The sequence below is a fragment of the Amblyraja radiata genome, chromosome 17 (genome assembly GCF_010909765.2).
Source record: "Amblyraja radiata isolate CabotCenter1 chromosome 17, sAmbRad1.1.pri, whole genome shotgun sequence".
NCBI lineage: Eukaryota > Metazoa > Chordata > Chondrichthyes > Rajiformes > Rajidae > Amblyraja > Amblyraja radiata.
The window spans coordinates 17,263,198-17,279,706 of NC_045972.1; the positions used below are offsets into that span (position 1 = coordinate 17,263,198).

Below are 16,509 nucleotides of genomic sequence, written 5' to 3' on the forward strand. Positions count from 1 at the left end.
CAATGGTACTGGTGCTTGAAAAGACTGCAACAGCGGAGGCTTGCACCACACCAGTCCCATTCACAGAGAGGTACAGATGGAAAAATCAAATCCTGGGTCCCCTGGAATGATTTATTGTTCGTTCCTTATGTTTGCCACTTTAAAGTCTCAAGACAATAATCTGACCTATGAGGGTGGAATCTTCATTAGGGACACTGCAATCCAAAGGGTGGCATTACTTCAACTTTACTCAGCATGATTCCAGTTCAGCTCCATCTGTATGCTATTGGTATGAGCATTTCAGCACATATAGAGGCCAAAGGGACAATTTTGCTTCCAATCGATCTGACACACACACTACAATTCCTCCAAATGTTGCTTCTTAAGTCTGCAGTGATCAAAGGGAGACAAGGATTCTAGGAAGACTTTGTTTGGTGGATGATCTGTAGATAGGAATGGATGGCTGGTCTAGTTTAGTTTAATTTAGTTTATTGTCATGTTGACAGTGAAAGGCTTTTTGTTGCAAGCTATCCAGTCAGCAGAAAGACTATACATGATAACAATCAAGTTGTGCACAGTGTACAGAAACAGGATAAAGGGTATAATGTTTAGTGCAAGGTAAAGTCCAGTAAAGTCCGATTAAAGATAGTCCGAGGATCCCCAATGAGGTGGATGGTAGGTTATGACCGCTCTCTAGTTGGTGATAGGATGGTTCAGTTGCCTGATAACAGCTGGGAATACCGTCCCTGAATCTGGAGGTGTGAACCACCAGCTCCCGACAGTTTAGTTCAGTTTAATTTTGCATAGTTTGGAGATAAAACGTGGAAACAGGTACTTCGGCCCACCGAGTCTCCACCGACCAACAATGCCTGTACATTAATACTATCCTACACACACTAGGGACAATTTACACTTATACCAAGCCAATTAACCTACAAACCTGTACATCTTTGGAGTGTGGAAGGAAACAGAGTTCCCTGATAAAACCCACGCAGGTCACGGGGAGAACGTACAAACGCCGTACAAGCACCAGACCAAGCACCAGACCACTGAAAGCAGCTTTTAATGAAGATGGGATGTTTACAGCAATGTGGCTGTTATGTTGACATGGAACAAATATATTAACCAAGATTCTATCTGACCTTCGTTAGATATAAACAAATGAGCAAACCAGCAATGCATTCCAAGACAGCTATTTTGTTAAAATTAACCTGCTACAGCCACTAGCACTAGTCAAGATTGCATTTTAAAATCATACTTCCCACTGTTACTTGATCATTCAGAATACATGCAAACACGCATGCATCACACACACATGTAATGATGAAGGCATGTGCATGTACGAATTAAGAAAGAATGCCAACACAGTGTGTGAAATGCCCATACATAGAACAGTGAGCCCAGGAACAGGCCCTTCAGCCCACAATGTCCATGTCAAACATGATGCCAAATTAAACTAATCTCCTCTGCCTGCATATGATTCATATCCCTCCACTCCCTGTATATCATGTGCCTATCTAAAATCCACTTCAAATCCACAATCACCACTGGCACCACCACTATGCCCTTTTGTCTTTGACATTTCCACCTATGGATAAACGTTCCCAGACTCTACCCTATCTATGTCTCTCTTATTTTATACACTTCAATGTCATTTCATGACAATGAGATTTAAAAATCATGTTATATTGTGAATTCTTGTGAGAATGTTATTTGGACACTTAGGCTTTTTAAAAATGGTAACCTTTTCTTAAGAAATGGATAGATGTTTAGATCTAGTAATTGAATTTTGTAATTAGCTACAATTGGGTAACTAACTAATTATATGCTTTAATTTCAGGTCATCCAAGTTAGAGTGTTTCATATTTGTTTCAGAATGCTTGATCACAGTCCTTGATCACAGCTTTTGTGTTAAGTCAATGGAAAAGCAATAGCTATTGCACCGATGTTCTATGTTTCTATACCCAGGGATGGAGGTGGTGGATTTTTTTTAACCAAATATGGAAAAATGCAACATCCAATTAACATATTAATAAACATGCAGGCACGTCGTTGATTTCTCCTCTTTGTAAATGTCTTAAAAGGGGAGTGACCAACCACGATACTGAAAGCAAGTGCAGCATACCTGACGACAGACCATTTCCCGCCCGGTGCGTATTCACTCTATGCCAATATCGGAGAGTGTAAACGCAGAAGGGGAACATCTTGGAAATGATCTATCTGGTGTCTATCGCTGCGGCATTCCTTTGCATTTATCTGGTGAAGTTAGTCCTGAGGAGGGATCCCGAACCGCTGAACGGCCACTACGCCGTCCCGGGTCGCTTTTACACGCTGAAGAAACTGTTGTTTCTGTGCCTTTACCATTGTCGCCTGCTCCGAGCCAGGAGCCATGCAACCTCGTCGGCTGACCAGGAGCGACGGAAGATGGGACTGGGAAGTCTCAAAGTGGACATCCCGAAGGAGAAGATCGTTGGTGGAGGACTTGCTAAAAGTTCTCGGTCGTCTGATGAAGAAATGGAAAGCGTTCAGGAGTTAATAAAGGATCCCAATGTAAGTTCCGCCGCGTACGTTCCCGGGATCGCACACGGCGTCTGGGCAAATATCATCTGGATCAATTTAGTATAACATCAACCTCGTAGGCAGGCGATGTGATAGGGGTCGGGACCCTTCTTCAAACTCGGCATGCCGCTTATCCATGTCCTCCAGAGACGCTGTCAGACCCGCTGAGACCCGCTTTGTGTTTTGCTCAGAATCCCAGCATCTCCGGTTACTTGGACGTACAAGGAACTACAGATGCTTTGTATTTTGCTCAAGATTCCGGGAATCGCTGGTTTACACAAAAGCGCCAGAGTAACTTAGTGAATCAGGCAGCATCTCCGGAGAACATGGATAGGTGATGTTCCAGGTTGGGTCTGAAGAAAGGTGCAGCGAACCGGCCGCTATCCGTGTTCTCCGGAGGTGCTGCCCGACCCGCTGAATTACTCCAGCATCTTGTGTGTTTTATATGCAATTCCTTTTAACACATTTATACTCCCTGGCTTTTGACCATGCATGAGACTTTGCTCCTGTTTTTTGTGTTTTTAATATTTCTATATTTTGAATATCTTTACTTACTCCATCTTTTAATTGTTATTATTGGTGTGTATTAACTTTTTTGTCAACGATTAGTGATGTACAGCACTTTGTTGCAACTATGATTGTTTTTAAAGTGCTCTATAAATAAAATTATTAAAATTATTATTATTATTAAGAATAATGGGCAAGCCATTTAGAACGGCGATGAGGACATACTTTTTCACACAGAGAGTTGTGAGTCTGTGGAATTCTCTGTCTCGGAGGGCGGTGGAGGCCTATTCTTTGGATACGAGGTAGGGCACTTAAAGATAACCGAGTCAGGGGATATGGGGAGAAGGCATAAATGGGGTACTGATTGGGGATGATCAGCCATGATCACATTGAATTGCGGTGGTGGTGGTGCTGCCTCCAAGGGCCGAATGGCCTACTCCTGCACCTATGGTCTATTGTCTATTGTTTCTCTAGAACATCTCCTTCAATATTGCCCATGGCGTGATTTACATGTTTTAGTTGACTTTGTGAATTGTGTCTGCTGTGGTAGTTGTTGTCACAGATCTATACGAATCAGGACCTTCTTGTTCTTCAGATTGTTGAAGAAGGGTCTCGACCCAAAACGTCATCCTTTCTTTCTCTCCTGAGATGCTGACTGACCCGCTGAGTTACTCCCGCACTTAGTGCTTATCTTCGGTATATACCCGCAATTGCAATTCCTTTCTACACACTGTTCATGCGACAGTTCTGAAGTTTGCTGCTGCTGTATCAGTAAAGATCTAAGCCCCAGGAATCTGACAGCATCAGTCTGGAGAAAATGTCAGACAGTGGGTGTGTGCATGTCGCGGCAAATTATTCACCTCCCGATATAAGAAGATTTACTTATGAAGTGCAAGTCAGTACTGTGATAAAATTCCCACCACCAGTCATAGAAACAGAATTAGGTAATTTGGCCCATCAGGCTGCTCCATCATGAGATCATGGTTGTCCTATATTTTCCTCTCAACCCCATTCTCCTTCCTTCTCCGCCTAACCTTTGATGCCCATACAATCAAGAACCTATCAATCTTTGCTTTAATAATATGCAGCCCATGCATATAAACAAGTGTTTGGGAGATCAACAGTTTGAATGGCTTGATGGTCTGCATCCCAGGGTACTTAAGGAAGTGGCTCTAGAAATTGTGAATGCATTGGTGATAATTTTCCAATGTCCTATAGACTCAGGATCAGTTCCTGTGTGTTGGAGGGTCGCTAATGTTATCCCACTTTTTAAGAAAGGTGGGAGAGAGAAAACAGGGAATTATAGACCAGTTAACCTGACATCGGTGGTGGGAAGATGCTGGAGTCAATTATAAAAGATGAAATAGCCACACATTTGGATAGCAGTAACAGGATCGGTCCGAGTCAGCATGGATTTAACGAAGGGGAAATCATGCTTGACTAATCTTCTGTAACTTTTTGAGGATGTAACTAGGAAAATGGACAAGGGAGAGCCAGTGAATGTAGTGTACCTAGACTTTCAGAAAGCATTTGATAAGCTCCCACATAGGCGATTAGTGGGCAAAATTAGGGCACATGGTATTGGGGGTAGAGTGCTGACATGGATAGAAAATTGGTTGGCAGACAGGAAACAAAGAGTAGGGATTAACGGGTCCCTTTTAGAATGGCAGTCAGTGACGAGTGGGGTACCGCAAGGCTCGGTGCTGGGACCGTAGCTATTTACAATATACATCAATGATTCGGATGAAGGGATTCAAAGTAACATTAGCAAATTTTCAGATGTCACAAAGCTGAATGGCAGTGTGAACTGTGAGGAGGATGCTATGAGAATGTGGGGTGACTTGGACAGGTTGGGGGAGTGGGCAGATGAAGTTTAATGTGGATAAATGTGAGGTTATCCACTTTGGTAGCAAAAACAGGAAGGCAGATTACTATCTAAATGGCGTCAAGTTGGGAAAAGGGGAAGTACAATGGGATCTGGGGGTCCTTGTTCATCAATCTATGAAAGTAAGCATGCAGGTACAGCAGGCAGTGAAGAAAGCGAATGGCATGTTGGCCTTCATAACAAGAGGAGTCGAGTATAGGAGCAAAGAGGTCCTTCTGCAGTTGTACAGGGCCCTAGTGAGACCACACCTGGAGTATTGTGTGCAGTTTTGGTGTCCAAATTTGAGGAAGGACATCCTTGCTATTGAGGGAGTGTGGCGCAGGTTTCCAAGGTTAATTCCCGGGATGGTGGGACTGTCATATGCTGAGAGAATGGAGTGGCTGGGCTTGTACACTCTGGAGTTTAGAAGGATGAGAGGATATCTTATTGAAACATATAAGATTGTTAAGGGTTTGGACACGCTAGAGACAGGAAACATGTTCCCGATGTTGGGGGAGTCCAGAACCAGGCGCCACAGTTTAAGAATAAGGGGTAAGCCATTTAGAACGGAGACAAGGAAACACTTTTTCTCACAGAGAGATGTGAGTCTGTGGAATTCTCTGCCTCAGAGGGCGGTGGAGGCTGGTTCTCTGGATACTTTCAAGAGAGAGCTAGATAGGGATCTTAAAGATAGCGGAGTCAGGGGATATGGGGAGAAGGCAGGAACGGGATACTGATTTGGGATGATCAGCCATGATCACATTGAATGGCGGTGCTGGCTCGAAGGGCCGAATGGCCTGCCTACTCCTGCACATATTGACTATGGTCTATTGTCTATTGCCTATTGAATTTGCAGCCGCATTTCTGACTTCCTACCTGTACGGGTTATGAACAGTTCACAGGTTTGAAACCTGGAGAGGATCTGCACTTTCTTTTGTACAAATTCTAAGTTGAGGAAGAAAGACAGAACAAACTATACTGAACCATTCTACATTTCCTTCATCATTATCCCCAGCGATCTGTGTCACGCCTTATCCTTCCATATCTCTCTCTCCCTTGGCAGTCTGAAAAAGGATCTCGACTTGAAACGTCACCCATTCCTTCTCTCCAGAGATACTGCCTGTCCCGCTGAGTTACTCCGGCATTTGTTTTTATCTTTGGTGTAAATGCAGTTCTCTATCTGCAGTTCTTTAGACACAATAAGCTCGAGTAACTCAGCTGGATAGGCAGCATCTGTGGAGAGAAGGAATGGGTGACGTTTTGGGTTGAGACCCTTCTTCAGACTGAAGTTTAAACCAGCATCTGCAGTTCCTTCTTACACATCTGCGGTTCTTTCCTACACAAATTATACCGAACCTCTGTATTCTGACCCACAAACCTTCTCTTGCATTTACGAAGTGTAAAGCCTGCAATGTAGCAGTGCCTTCGTAACCTAAGTACTCAAGTTGTTTAAAACTCTGTGGAACAATGAACCGGTTAATTGTCACTTTGTATGTTAGTTCAGGCATACATCCCCTACCAGCAATGACAATCATCCAACCCATTAGAGTGAGTCGTCTAGCCTATTTAGCCAGCACTTATAGGCCTAATATCTCCACCCTTTAAAAGGAGAATGTTATCAGACACATTGGAGTGCCATCTGCTCCAAATGCTGCAATGTAAACCCACAAGTAATTTGCAAGTGAAAAAAAGGCAAAATTCTTCTTCACTTTCAATTAACCAAATCATAATCCTACATCAATACTAATAATGTCATCATGCACACGTGTACATCACTCAGCATAGAACATAGAACAGTACAACACAGGAGCAGGCCTCTGTTGTAGACTAAACTCTCCTGCCTACTCGTGATCCATATCCCTCTATTCCCGGCAAATCCATGTTTAGTTTAGTTTATTTTCATGCATACTAAGGTACAGTGGAAAGCTTTTTTGTTGCATGCTATCTAGTCAGCGGAAAGACTATATATGATTACAATCAAACCATCCACAGTGTACAGATACAGGATTAAAGGAATAATGTTTAGTGCCAGATAAAGTCCAGTAAAGTCCAATTAAAGATAGTCCAAGGGTTTCCACTGAGGTAGATGGCAGGTCAGGACCACTTTCTAGTTAGTGATAAGATGAGCCATCTAAATGCCTCTTAAATGCACCAATCTTATCTGATTCCGCCATTACCTCTGGACAAATATTCCAGACACTATCTACTGTACTCTGTGTAAAAAAAACTTGCCCCTCACAGCTCTTTTAAACTTTCCTTATCTGCCCTCAATAACCTCTAGTCTTTGATATTTATCTCTTGCAAAAAGGTTCTGACTGTCCATCATATCAATTACTCTCATAGCTTTATTTACTTCTGTAAAGGCCTCCCTCAAACTATGATGCTCCAGAGAAACATAGAAACATAGAAACTAGGTGCAGGAGTAGGCCATTCGGCCCTTCGAGCCTGCACCGCCATTCAATATGATCATGGCTGATCATCCAACTCAGTATCCTATACCTGCCTTCTCTCCATACCCCCTGATCCCTTTAGCCACAAGGGCCACATCTAACTCCCTCTTAAATATAGCCAATGAACTGGCCTCAACTACCTTCTGTGGCAGAGAATTCCAGAGATTCACCACTCTGTGTGAAAAATGTTTTCCTCATCTCGGTCCTAAAAGATTTCCCCCTTATCCTTAAACTGTGACCCCTTGTTCTGGACTTCCCCAACATCGGGAACAATCTTCCTGCATCTTGCCTGTCCAACCCCTTAAGAATTTTGTAAGTTTGTCTAACCTCTCTTTAGAGCTAGTATCTTCTAAACCATGCGGCATTCTGGCAAGCCTCTTTAGTACCCTCTCCAAAGCTTCAACATCCATCCTGTAATGGGATGACCAGAAATGCACTTAAAACTTTGCTACCTCTGGGACCCATGCGCATGGATCCCAAGATCCGTGTGTATATCAATGCTCCATATCGGAGTCTGATGTATATAACACTGTATCCTTTGGTAGCCTTTCTTACTGTCCATAACATCTAATTTGATGGCATCTGTAAATTTCCTGATCAAACAATCTACATTTATGTCCAAGTCATTTTCACATATAACAGAAGTTCCAGCACAAGACGCTAAGATCTAAGGGGGACCTGGTATGGTGAGGGGAGGGTTACTGAGATCTAAAGGTGACCCGGTGGGGGGGGGGGGGGCATGGAGATCGAAGCGGGGCCTCAGCAGGAGCAGGGCTGGTTCTCCACTGCAAGGAACTTTGTTGGCACCAGAAATGTGGCGACTCTTTGTTTACTGTCTAGTTGAGGTCTGCTGTATGATTTTACTGGATTGTATGCAAAAACAAAGAATTTCACAATACCATGGTGCATGTGACAATAAAGTATAATTGAAGATTGCTGATCCATGCAAAACACCACTGGTCACAGACTTCCTGCTAGAATAACACTCTTCCACCAACTACCCAGTGTTTTCTATGGGTAAGCCAGTTCTGAACCCATTATACCAAGTCCCTGTATATCCCCTGCACATTAATCTTATGGATTAGCCTACTTAATCAAATGCCCTATTAAGATACTTGTGGACAATATCCACTGCTCTCATCAATCAAGCATGCTAAGGTTTTGGAGAAATTATAGGATTGGAATCACAGAATGATTACATTCAACAAAGAAGCCAAAAATAATCTTTATGTTTAAAATTGGAAATCTTAGAGGTGTAACTGGTTTTGGTCTTGGTTTATAAACTGTCCAAATGCTTCATGCTTCTGTAATTTAGAGAGGAAACATGCGTGACATTATAAATAGAACATATCAATTTGATGGAGATGAATGTGGAAAGAGACCTCCACTGTTTGCATTTCCTGTGCCTATTTTTTATGAATAAAGAATATATATTTAAAAAGGAAAGTGACCATTTTCCTTTTCAATACTGCCTCAGCTCCGTGTACGAATGAAGCAATAAGCGAGTTTGGTATTCCGACTGCGCATACCCTGGTCATGGGTCGCTCGCTATAAACACTCTCGATGGCTGTGCTGCTGCATGGGTGCAGGCCTACGTTCCGTCCGTGGTCAGGGTTGGGCCCGCGTCTCCGGCGTTGCAGAGCTGCTGCTGGGTCATCTCTGTCCCCTCCCGAGTGTCCCGTTTCTGTCCGGGGGCAGCTTGGGATGTCCGGGGTGGCCCTGGGCTGGCGGGAGTCGGACGTGACTGGCGGCCCAGGCTTACAGCCAGCATGGGGGGGGAGGAGGCGCTGGCTCCAGCTCGGCTCTGACTGTCTCGCCGGGTTGACCGGCGCACCTGGTCTGGAGGGACACCAGCCCGTTGCAGTGGAGTTGGCACTTCTTCTCCGCTCTGGCTGTGGGCCTGGACTGCCGCTGCGGCGGGCTGGTGTCCCGTCGGTCCAGGGCTATCGGTTGGCACCGCGGGACAGGCAGAGTTGAGCTGGGATTAGCGCTTCTTTTCCGTGCTGGCTGATGGCCTTTACCGCCGCTCCCGTCTGACTGCCGTCAGTCCAGAGTCGCCCCGGACGTTGCCGGATGCCCCCGGACAGGAGTGGGGCACTCGGGAGGGGACGGGGATTGTCCAGTGGTGGTTCGGCAGCGCTTGTGGCGCCGGAGACCCAGGTTCGAGCTTTTTTATTTTACTCCAGCGATTAAATTGTCCCATGATTTTTTTTTAAACTTCCCGAAAACGGAAGTTGGAATAATTTTTCTGCATCAGTTAGCAGCCCGAGAAAATATATCTCGGACAGGCAGGAGAAAACGACATTTTAATCTCCCCCCCCCCCCCCTCAAAAGGCGTCAAAGTCGCGCACACGGCCAGTGGCAGAACTGCAGTGCCGCTGAAGGTAAGTATTGTAACATACCTACTTAGACTCTTCCCAAGGATTAGTGACTCTTCCTGAAGCAGATGTTATACAATGTTTCGGGTTCCCAAAAAGGATGGTTTTATTCAGTTATGTTTGCAGATTTGCAATCTTTTTAATCATTGGTTAGGATCGGACTTTAATAAATGTGTTTATTTCTGCTGAGTTTCTCTAACCCAGATTGAAAGGATAATATTAAAATAACTATTATTCAATGTAATTAGTTGTTTTCAACCTTAATTGTTGCAACTGAGGAAATGTGGGAATGGCTGCCAAATTATCGCTCTGCTTGAGTTAATATAAACCAGCAACGCTGTAATCTGAGTATAACCGGAAAGCATTTTCAAACTGATCATGCTTGGATTGCTAAACCCGGCAGCGGGGGGGGGGGGGGGGGGGAAGCTATCCTTGAATCTGGTGGTACACACAAGCTTTCAATCCATTTTCCAGCGGGAGAGGGGAAAAGAGAGAGGGGGTGAGAGTGGTTGTTGATTATGTTAGCAGCTTTCCTGAGGCAGCGTAAAGTGTAGATGGAGTCAATGGGGGAGCCCAGTTTGTGTGATTGACTTGGCATTGTCTAGAACTCTGCAATTTCTTGTAGACATCTGTCACTTGCTGTGCAAGCTGAGATGCCTCATGATAGAATGCTTTCCATGGTGCATCTGTAGAAATAGGTAAGAGTCATTGGAGACAAGCTGAATTTCCTTATTCTTTTAAGGAGTCATTGGTGTGCTTTCTTGATCGTAGTGTCGATGTGGTTGAACCAGGTCAAATTGTTGGTGATATTTAATCCTAGGAACTTGATGCTCTTGACCGTTTCCAATTCTGTACCATTGATGCCGACTGAAGTGTGTACTCCAGACTCCAGACCACTTCCTGAAGTAGATGACCAGTTCCTTCATTTTGCGGACATATAATAATAATATAACCATATAACAATTACAGCACGGAAACAGGCCATCTCGACCCTTCTAGTCCGTGCCGAACACGTATTCTCCCCTAGTCCCATATACCTGCGCTCAGACCATAACCCTCCATTCCTTTCCCGTCCATATAACTATCCAATTTATCCATTGAGGGAGGGTTTGTTGCTTTGACCCCATGCTGCTCAGCTCTCCATCTCCTCCCTTAAGTATAATAACTTAAACCTAGCTCAACACAATTTTGTAAGTAGGTGAATTATTTTTAAAGTATTTACATTGCATAGTTTAGGTTTGCCTCCTAGAGTTTGTTTTCCAGGCCATATGAAGGGCTATGAATAGCATCTGGGAAGATGTTTCCCTCTGTGGGTATTTAGTAACACGTTTCATTACTAACACATGGGTATTTACTAACACTTGATTTTTAGCCACAAGCATGCTATTTTTACTATATATTTCATTATATTTTCATAACAGTGTCCTGTTTAGAACAAAAGGATAAAGCAAGGATAAAGGACAAAAGGTGTAAACAATCTGACTCTTCCTTTTGGGAGGTAAAGTTTCATAAGAATTAAATGTGAAATATGCACAAAATTAGGGATTAACTTTATCTGCAGCTTTACTTCAATGTCAGGGGACATATGCAATTATAACAATACAGTTTTTCAGTAACTTCATAAGTATAAACGATAAAATAGACAAAAGGCAATAGGTGCTGGAGTAGGTAATTCGGCCCTTCGAGCCAGCACCGCCATTCAATATGATCATGGCTGATCGTCCCCAATCAGTACCCTGTTCATGCCTTCTCCCCATATCCCCTGACTCCGCTATCTTTAAGAATCCTATCTAGCTCTCTCTTGAAAGTATCCAGAGAAACGGCCTCCACCGCCCTCTGAGGCAGAGAATTCCACAGACTCACAACTCTCTGTGAGAAAAAGTGTTTCCTCGTCTCCGTTCTAAATGGCTTACTCCTTATTGAGAAGATGGGAACCAGGAGCGCAGGGCAGTTGGTATGAAGCATATAACAGTTGTCACTTTGAAGGTGTCACTTTGCAAAATAATTTTTCTGAAGATTTACACAAATTACACAAAAATATCACCTTTATTATAAATGACACAAACTACTGTGCTGCGAGGAGATTAAAGAATAATGGATGGAACTTTTCATTAAACACTATGGAAAGAAAATTCATGATGACCAATAACTGTTGGCAGCCCTTCAATGGTTCTATGTACTTTATTGTCATGTACATCTAAGTGTAATGAAATTATTATTTTTTGCATACTGCTATCCTTATCCTTATAACTATAAAACTCAGATCTTGGATGTGTGTGTGTATGTATTTGTTTATTTGTGTGTTTTCACATCTTCTTGAAAAAACGACACGCGAACGGGAAATTTTTTACATATTTTGGTCGAGATTTAACCCCCTTGAGTCCAAAATTGGCTTACCTGAAAATTTTATTTCTTGAGTTATTAATAAAAATGTTCACAAATCCGATCAAACTTTGAAATCAAAACACCTGTTTTTCGCTGATGACGTGACAATGGATCTGCCTGCCTGCCGTCTGCTCGCGCTGCGACTGCGCCTGCTGTGACTGACGTCACCTCCCACCCCTCCCTCCTCCCCCCGTTGTTCAAAAGTCACCCTGTCGACTGAACACCAAAGATCATAGTTGAAGACTGCATCGGCCCAACCCGCACCGCTTTGGTCTACGCTCGCTCGCTCGCCCGCCCGCCGATCAAAGATCATAGCTGAAGACTGTGTCGGCTCAACCGGCGCTCCTTTGGTCGACACTTGCTCGCACCTCGGCTCGGGTCTCTCCCCCTCCCATCTCTCCCCCTCCCCTCTCTCCCCCCCTCTCTCTCCCCCTCCCCTCTCTCCCCCCCTCTCTCCCCCCCCTCTCTCTCCCCCCTTCTCTCCCCCCTCTCTCTCCCCCCCCTCCTCTCAGTGCCTCTGTGTCGCTCTCCGTGTCCCTCTGTCTAGCGTCTAGCCTTCAAATCACAGGAGGCAATCCTAAACAGTGTAAAAATATCTAGGTTTAAGAGATTTACTTGTTTACTAAATTATGTTGTGTTAGGTGGAAACGTATGCAAGTTATTGCACATTTTTTCTCTTTACATCTTATCAAGGACGATCATTGCACTGTATGTCAGCATCACCTTGTTTCAATGTTCTTACTTTACTGGGGTAACAGATCTTTATCCATTTTTATATTTTTGAAGGCTATCGACTCTGTTTATTTTATGGGATTCACACAAACGGACGAAACCTTCATCATTGTCCGTGTTTGCCGGAAACAAAATGGCTTGTGTGAAATGTGGGTGCTGCTTCGTGTTGATGGAATTGGATGTTTCCAGGTATGTTTTGCTGGTTTGGGACACGCGCAACTGTTGAAATAAATAATTTACTTATTTTTCCCCAAGTATTCTATCATTCTACAAAATCAGCTGCACTCATTTCATTTTAAACCAGAAGATCAATATGCCATTAAGTACAAGACTGTGAAACCTACCATCGTGGCAGTCAGGAAGGGGTTAATACAATGATACGCCCCCCTTGAGTGATTTTGTTGATGTAGATATACAAACCACTGGAATGTCATCAAGTCTGCAATTAATCACTTTAATTGCAACCAGAACCAGCTCTGCAATTTGGCAACTGAGAACTCCCGAGGGGAGTTAACAAATAAGTCCAAGCTCTTGATGTTGATTGTGAAGGAGGAGATGTGACTGAGATTTGGATCGTACCGTCACACTGCCTCACAGCTCCAATGAATTGTCTCGATCTAGACCTCGGGTGATCTCATGTTGATGTCACATAATATCTCAGTAATCATGTCAATTTTCCTCTGTGATTCAGCCCTCACCCTCCTCCCCTCAATATTATGAAGATATGCTGGTAGGTTAATTGCTTTCTGTAAATTATCCATTAGTGCGGCTAAATGGCAAAGGGGTCAAAGGGGAGTTGGAAAGAGTTATGTACATGGCTCCAGGAAAATAAGTATGGGACTGTGGGATTACTTTGCCAGGAGCCAGAATAAACTTGATGGGTTAAATATACTCCATCTTTAGACTTTAGAGATGCAGCCTGCAAACAGTCCCACTGAGTCCACACCGACTACCTCGTACACTAGCACTATTCTACACACTAGGGACAACTTACAATTTTACTGAAGCCAATTAACCCACAAACCTGCACATCTTTGGAGTGTGGGAGGAAACCGGAGCTCCTGGAGAAAACACATGCAGTCACAGGGAGAACATGCAAATTCTGAACGGGCAGCACCCGTAGTCAGGATCGAACCCGGATCCCTGGTGCTGTAAGGCAACAACTCTACCACTGCGCCACTGTGCTGCCCTCTCTGCGAGATTTGATGGGTTAAGAACAAAGATAATGTCTAACAATATAACAGAACATTACAGCACAGATACAGGCCCTTCAGTCCACAATGCCCACACTGAATATGATGCCAAGCTAACCTAATCTCTGCCTGCATGTGATCCACACCCCTCCATTCTTTGCATATCCATGTGCCTCTGCCAGACTCACTCTCAAGCCGGGTTATATAATTTATAGATGCAGACAATGCTACCAAAGGTAAGGTTTGTTTCCCATCCGTAATTGTCATTAAACCAACTGGCTTCCACTACGAAGGACAATAAAGAATCAAATTGAGTCTACAGTCACAGATAGAGCAATCCTATTCTGAACAGTGGTTCTGCATCCTAAAATACCTTGCAAATATTGTTTTCCTGTCAGTTGCCTTGGCTTTAGTTTTACTTTTAGCTATGCTGCTTTATTTTATTTTATTAATTTAGTTTACATTCCCTCAGTGCGTGGTCGGATTCAAACTCATGTTCTCTGTGAGTGCAGAAGCCTAACAACTACTATGGTGGCATGGACTGGCTGATGCCTTGCTCAGTCATATCTTAACCTGATGTGAAATACAACCAAGGGAGATAGAAAAAAAAAACCTTGATAACATTTCACTTTAATAGTACTCTTAATTATGTTGTAAATTCCATGAAACTGATGTATTGCATGCAATTAATCTGGTTATAATATATATTGGGAACACCAGATTTCTAATTGATTCGTGCAATTATGAGACACTCATGTTTGATATACAAAGTGTGTTCATTGTTTATAGAGTATGTTGAGAGTTTGCATTCCCAGGATGTCATTATGGTGAACGCAGGTGACTGGGGCTGTAACATCACCATTTCTCCAGAGGAATAGAAAGCTCTGCCGACATCTAATGAAGAAATTCTGTGACAGATTTGCTCCAGCATTCGGAAAATTAAATATTGTCTGTGGAGCTCAGAATGAGTTCAGAAAATTATGTTCTATGATGAGAGCAAATTTGTCGAGATAGGGACACGATTGAAATCAAGTCAAGTAGAGTTTATGCACAAGTACGGTTAGGTTCTGTTACAATGAAAATCTTGCTTGCAACAGCCCGACAGGCATATTGAGTCATGCAACACACAAAAATATAAATCATATACATAAATGACACATACATTCGGTAAAAAGAATGAGACTGCAAAAAAATAAGATATTAATGCAATACACAACTACAAATGTTAGTCCATGGTAGTACAAGAAGTGGCCATTACTATTCTGCTGCAGACATAGTGTTAAGCCCCTGTCCCACTTAGGAAACCTGAACGGAAACCTCTGGAGACTTTGCACCCCATCCAAGGTTTCCGTGCGGTTCCCGGAGGTTTTTGTCAGTCTCCCTATCTGCTTCCACTATCTGCAACCACCTGCAACCTCCGGGAACCGCACGGAAACCTTGGGTGGGGCGCAAAGTCTCCAGAGGTTTCCGTTCAGGTTTCCTAAGTGGGACAGGGGCATTTTAGGGTTATGCAGGGCAGTTCAAAAACTCGATGGTTAGAGGAAAGTAGCACCCAGGTGGAGTGGGACTTTAGGTTTCGGTACCTTCAGCTTGAAGATAACAGTGATAAGATGGCATAGCCAGGTTGTTGGAGATCTTTAATGATAGATACTCTTTTCTCACTGCCCTGTAGTCTGCAGGGTTCACTGTCTAAGGATCATGGAGTTAAAGGAGGGGATGCTACTCCCTTTCCTAATGCTATTCCCTTTGTTGCTATGCCAATTTGGAGTTATTTCAAAAGAAATTGTACTTATAATGAACGATGCATCAATTTATTTTATGGTTTTCAATAAATCCTTATTCTATATTTGGAGTACCACCATTCAGAATGGTGACTGAACTATTTACCAGGAGTGAAGTTATTGCTCTCAATATACTGGCAAAATGCTTCTTTCAGCATCCCATCCATCCAGAAACAAACTATTCCTTGGACAATAAGAACACATGGAGTGGAGGTGGTTTAAAATTGGAATGTCTGGAGCCATATCGGAGATGGAGAATATTTTTCAATGGACTTCTAAGGTTAGTATTAAAGATACAATTGATGCAGGTGTGACCTTTTCTATCATAAACATCATGTTGATAACAGTAAATAACGTGACACTCAATCCAATGCAGAGCTGAACCAAAACTTATCATGCATGAGAAAGATTGCATACTCTAAGTAGTCTTGAAAGCTCAAAAGCCAATTACTTTTGCTTTACACTTTAGACTATAGAAATACAGCGAGGGAACAGGCCTTTCAGTCCACTGAGTCCGTGCCGACCAGCAATCATTCCATACACTAGCACAGTCCTATACACTAGGGACAAATTATAATTTACAGAAGCCAATTAACCTGCAAACCTTTATGTCTTTGGAATGTGGGAGGAAACCGGAGCACCCAGAGAAAACCCACGTGTTCACATGGAGAACGTCCATCT

General features: G+C 43.3%; 1 protein-coding gene across 1 annotated transcript in view; it reads left to right on the plus strand.

Annotated features, from left to right (window-relative positions):
- The first annotated feature begins 2,078 nt into the window (after window positions 1-2,078).
- Window positions 2,079-16,509, plus strand: part of LOC116982541 (putative phosphoenolpyruvate synthase) — a 113,061-nt gene continuing 98,630 nt past the window's right edge. The window contains exons 1-3 of the mRNA XM_033035803.1: window positions 2,079-2,529; window positions 12,909-13,043; window positions 15,984-16,108. Coding sequence (XP_032891694.1) covers window positions 2,191-2,529; window positions 12,909-13,043; window positions 15,984-16,108 — 599 coding nt within the window. The 5' untranslated portion in view covers window positions 2,079-2,190. The remainder of the gene's footprint in view (window positions 2,530-12,908; window positions 13,044-15,983; window positions 16,109-16,509) is intronic.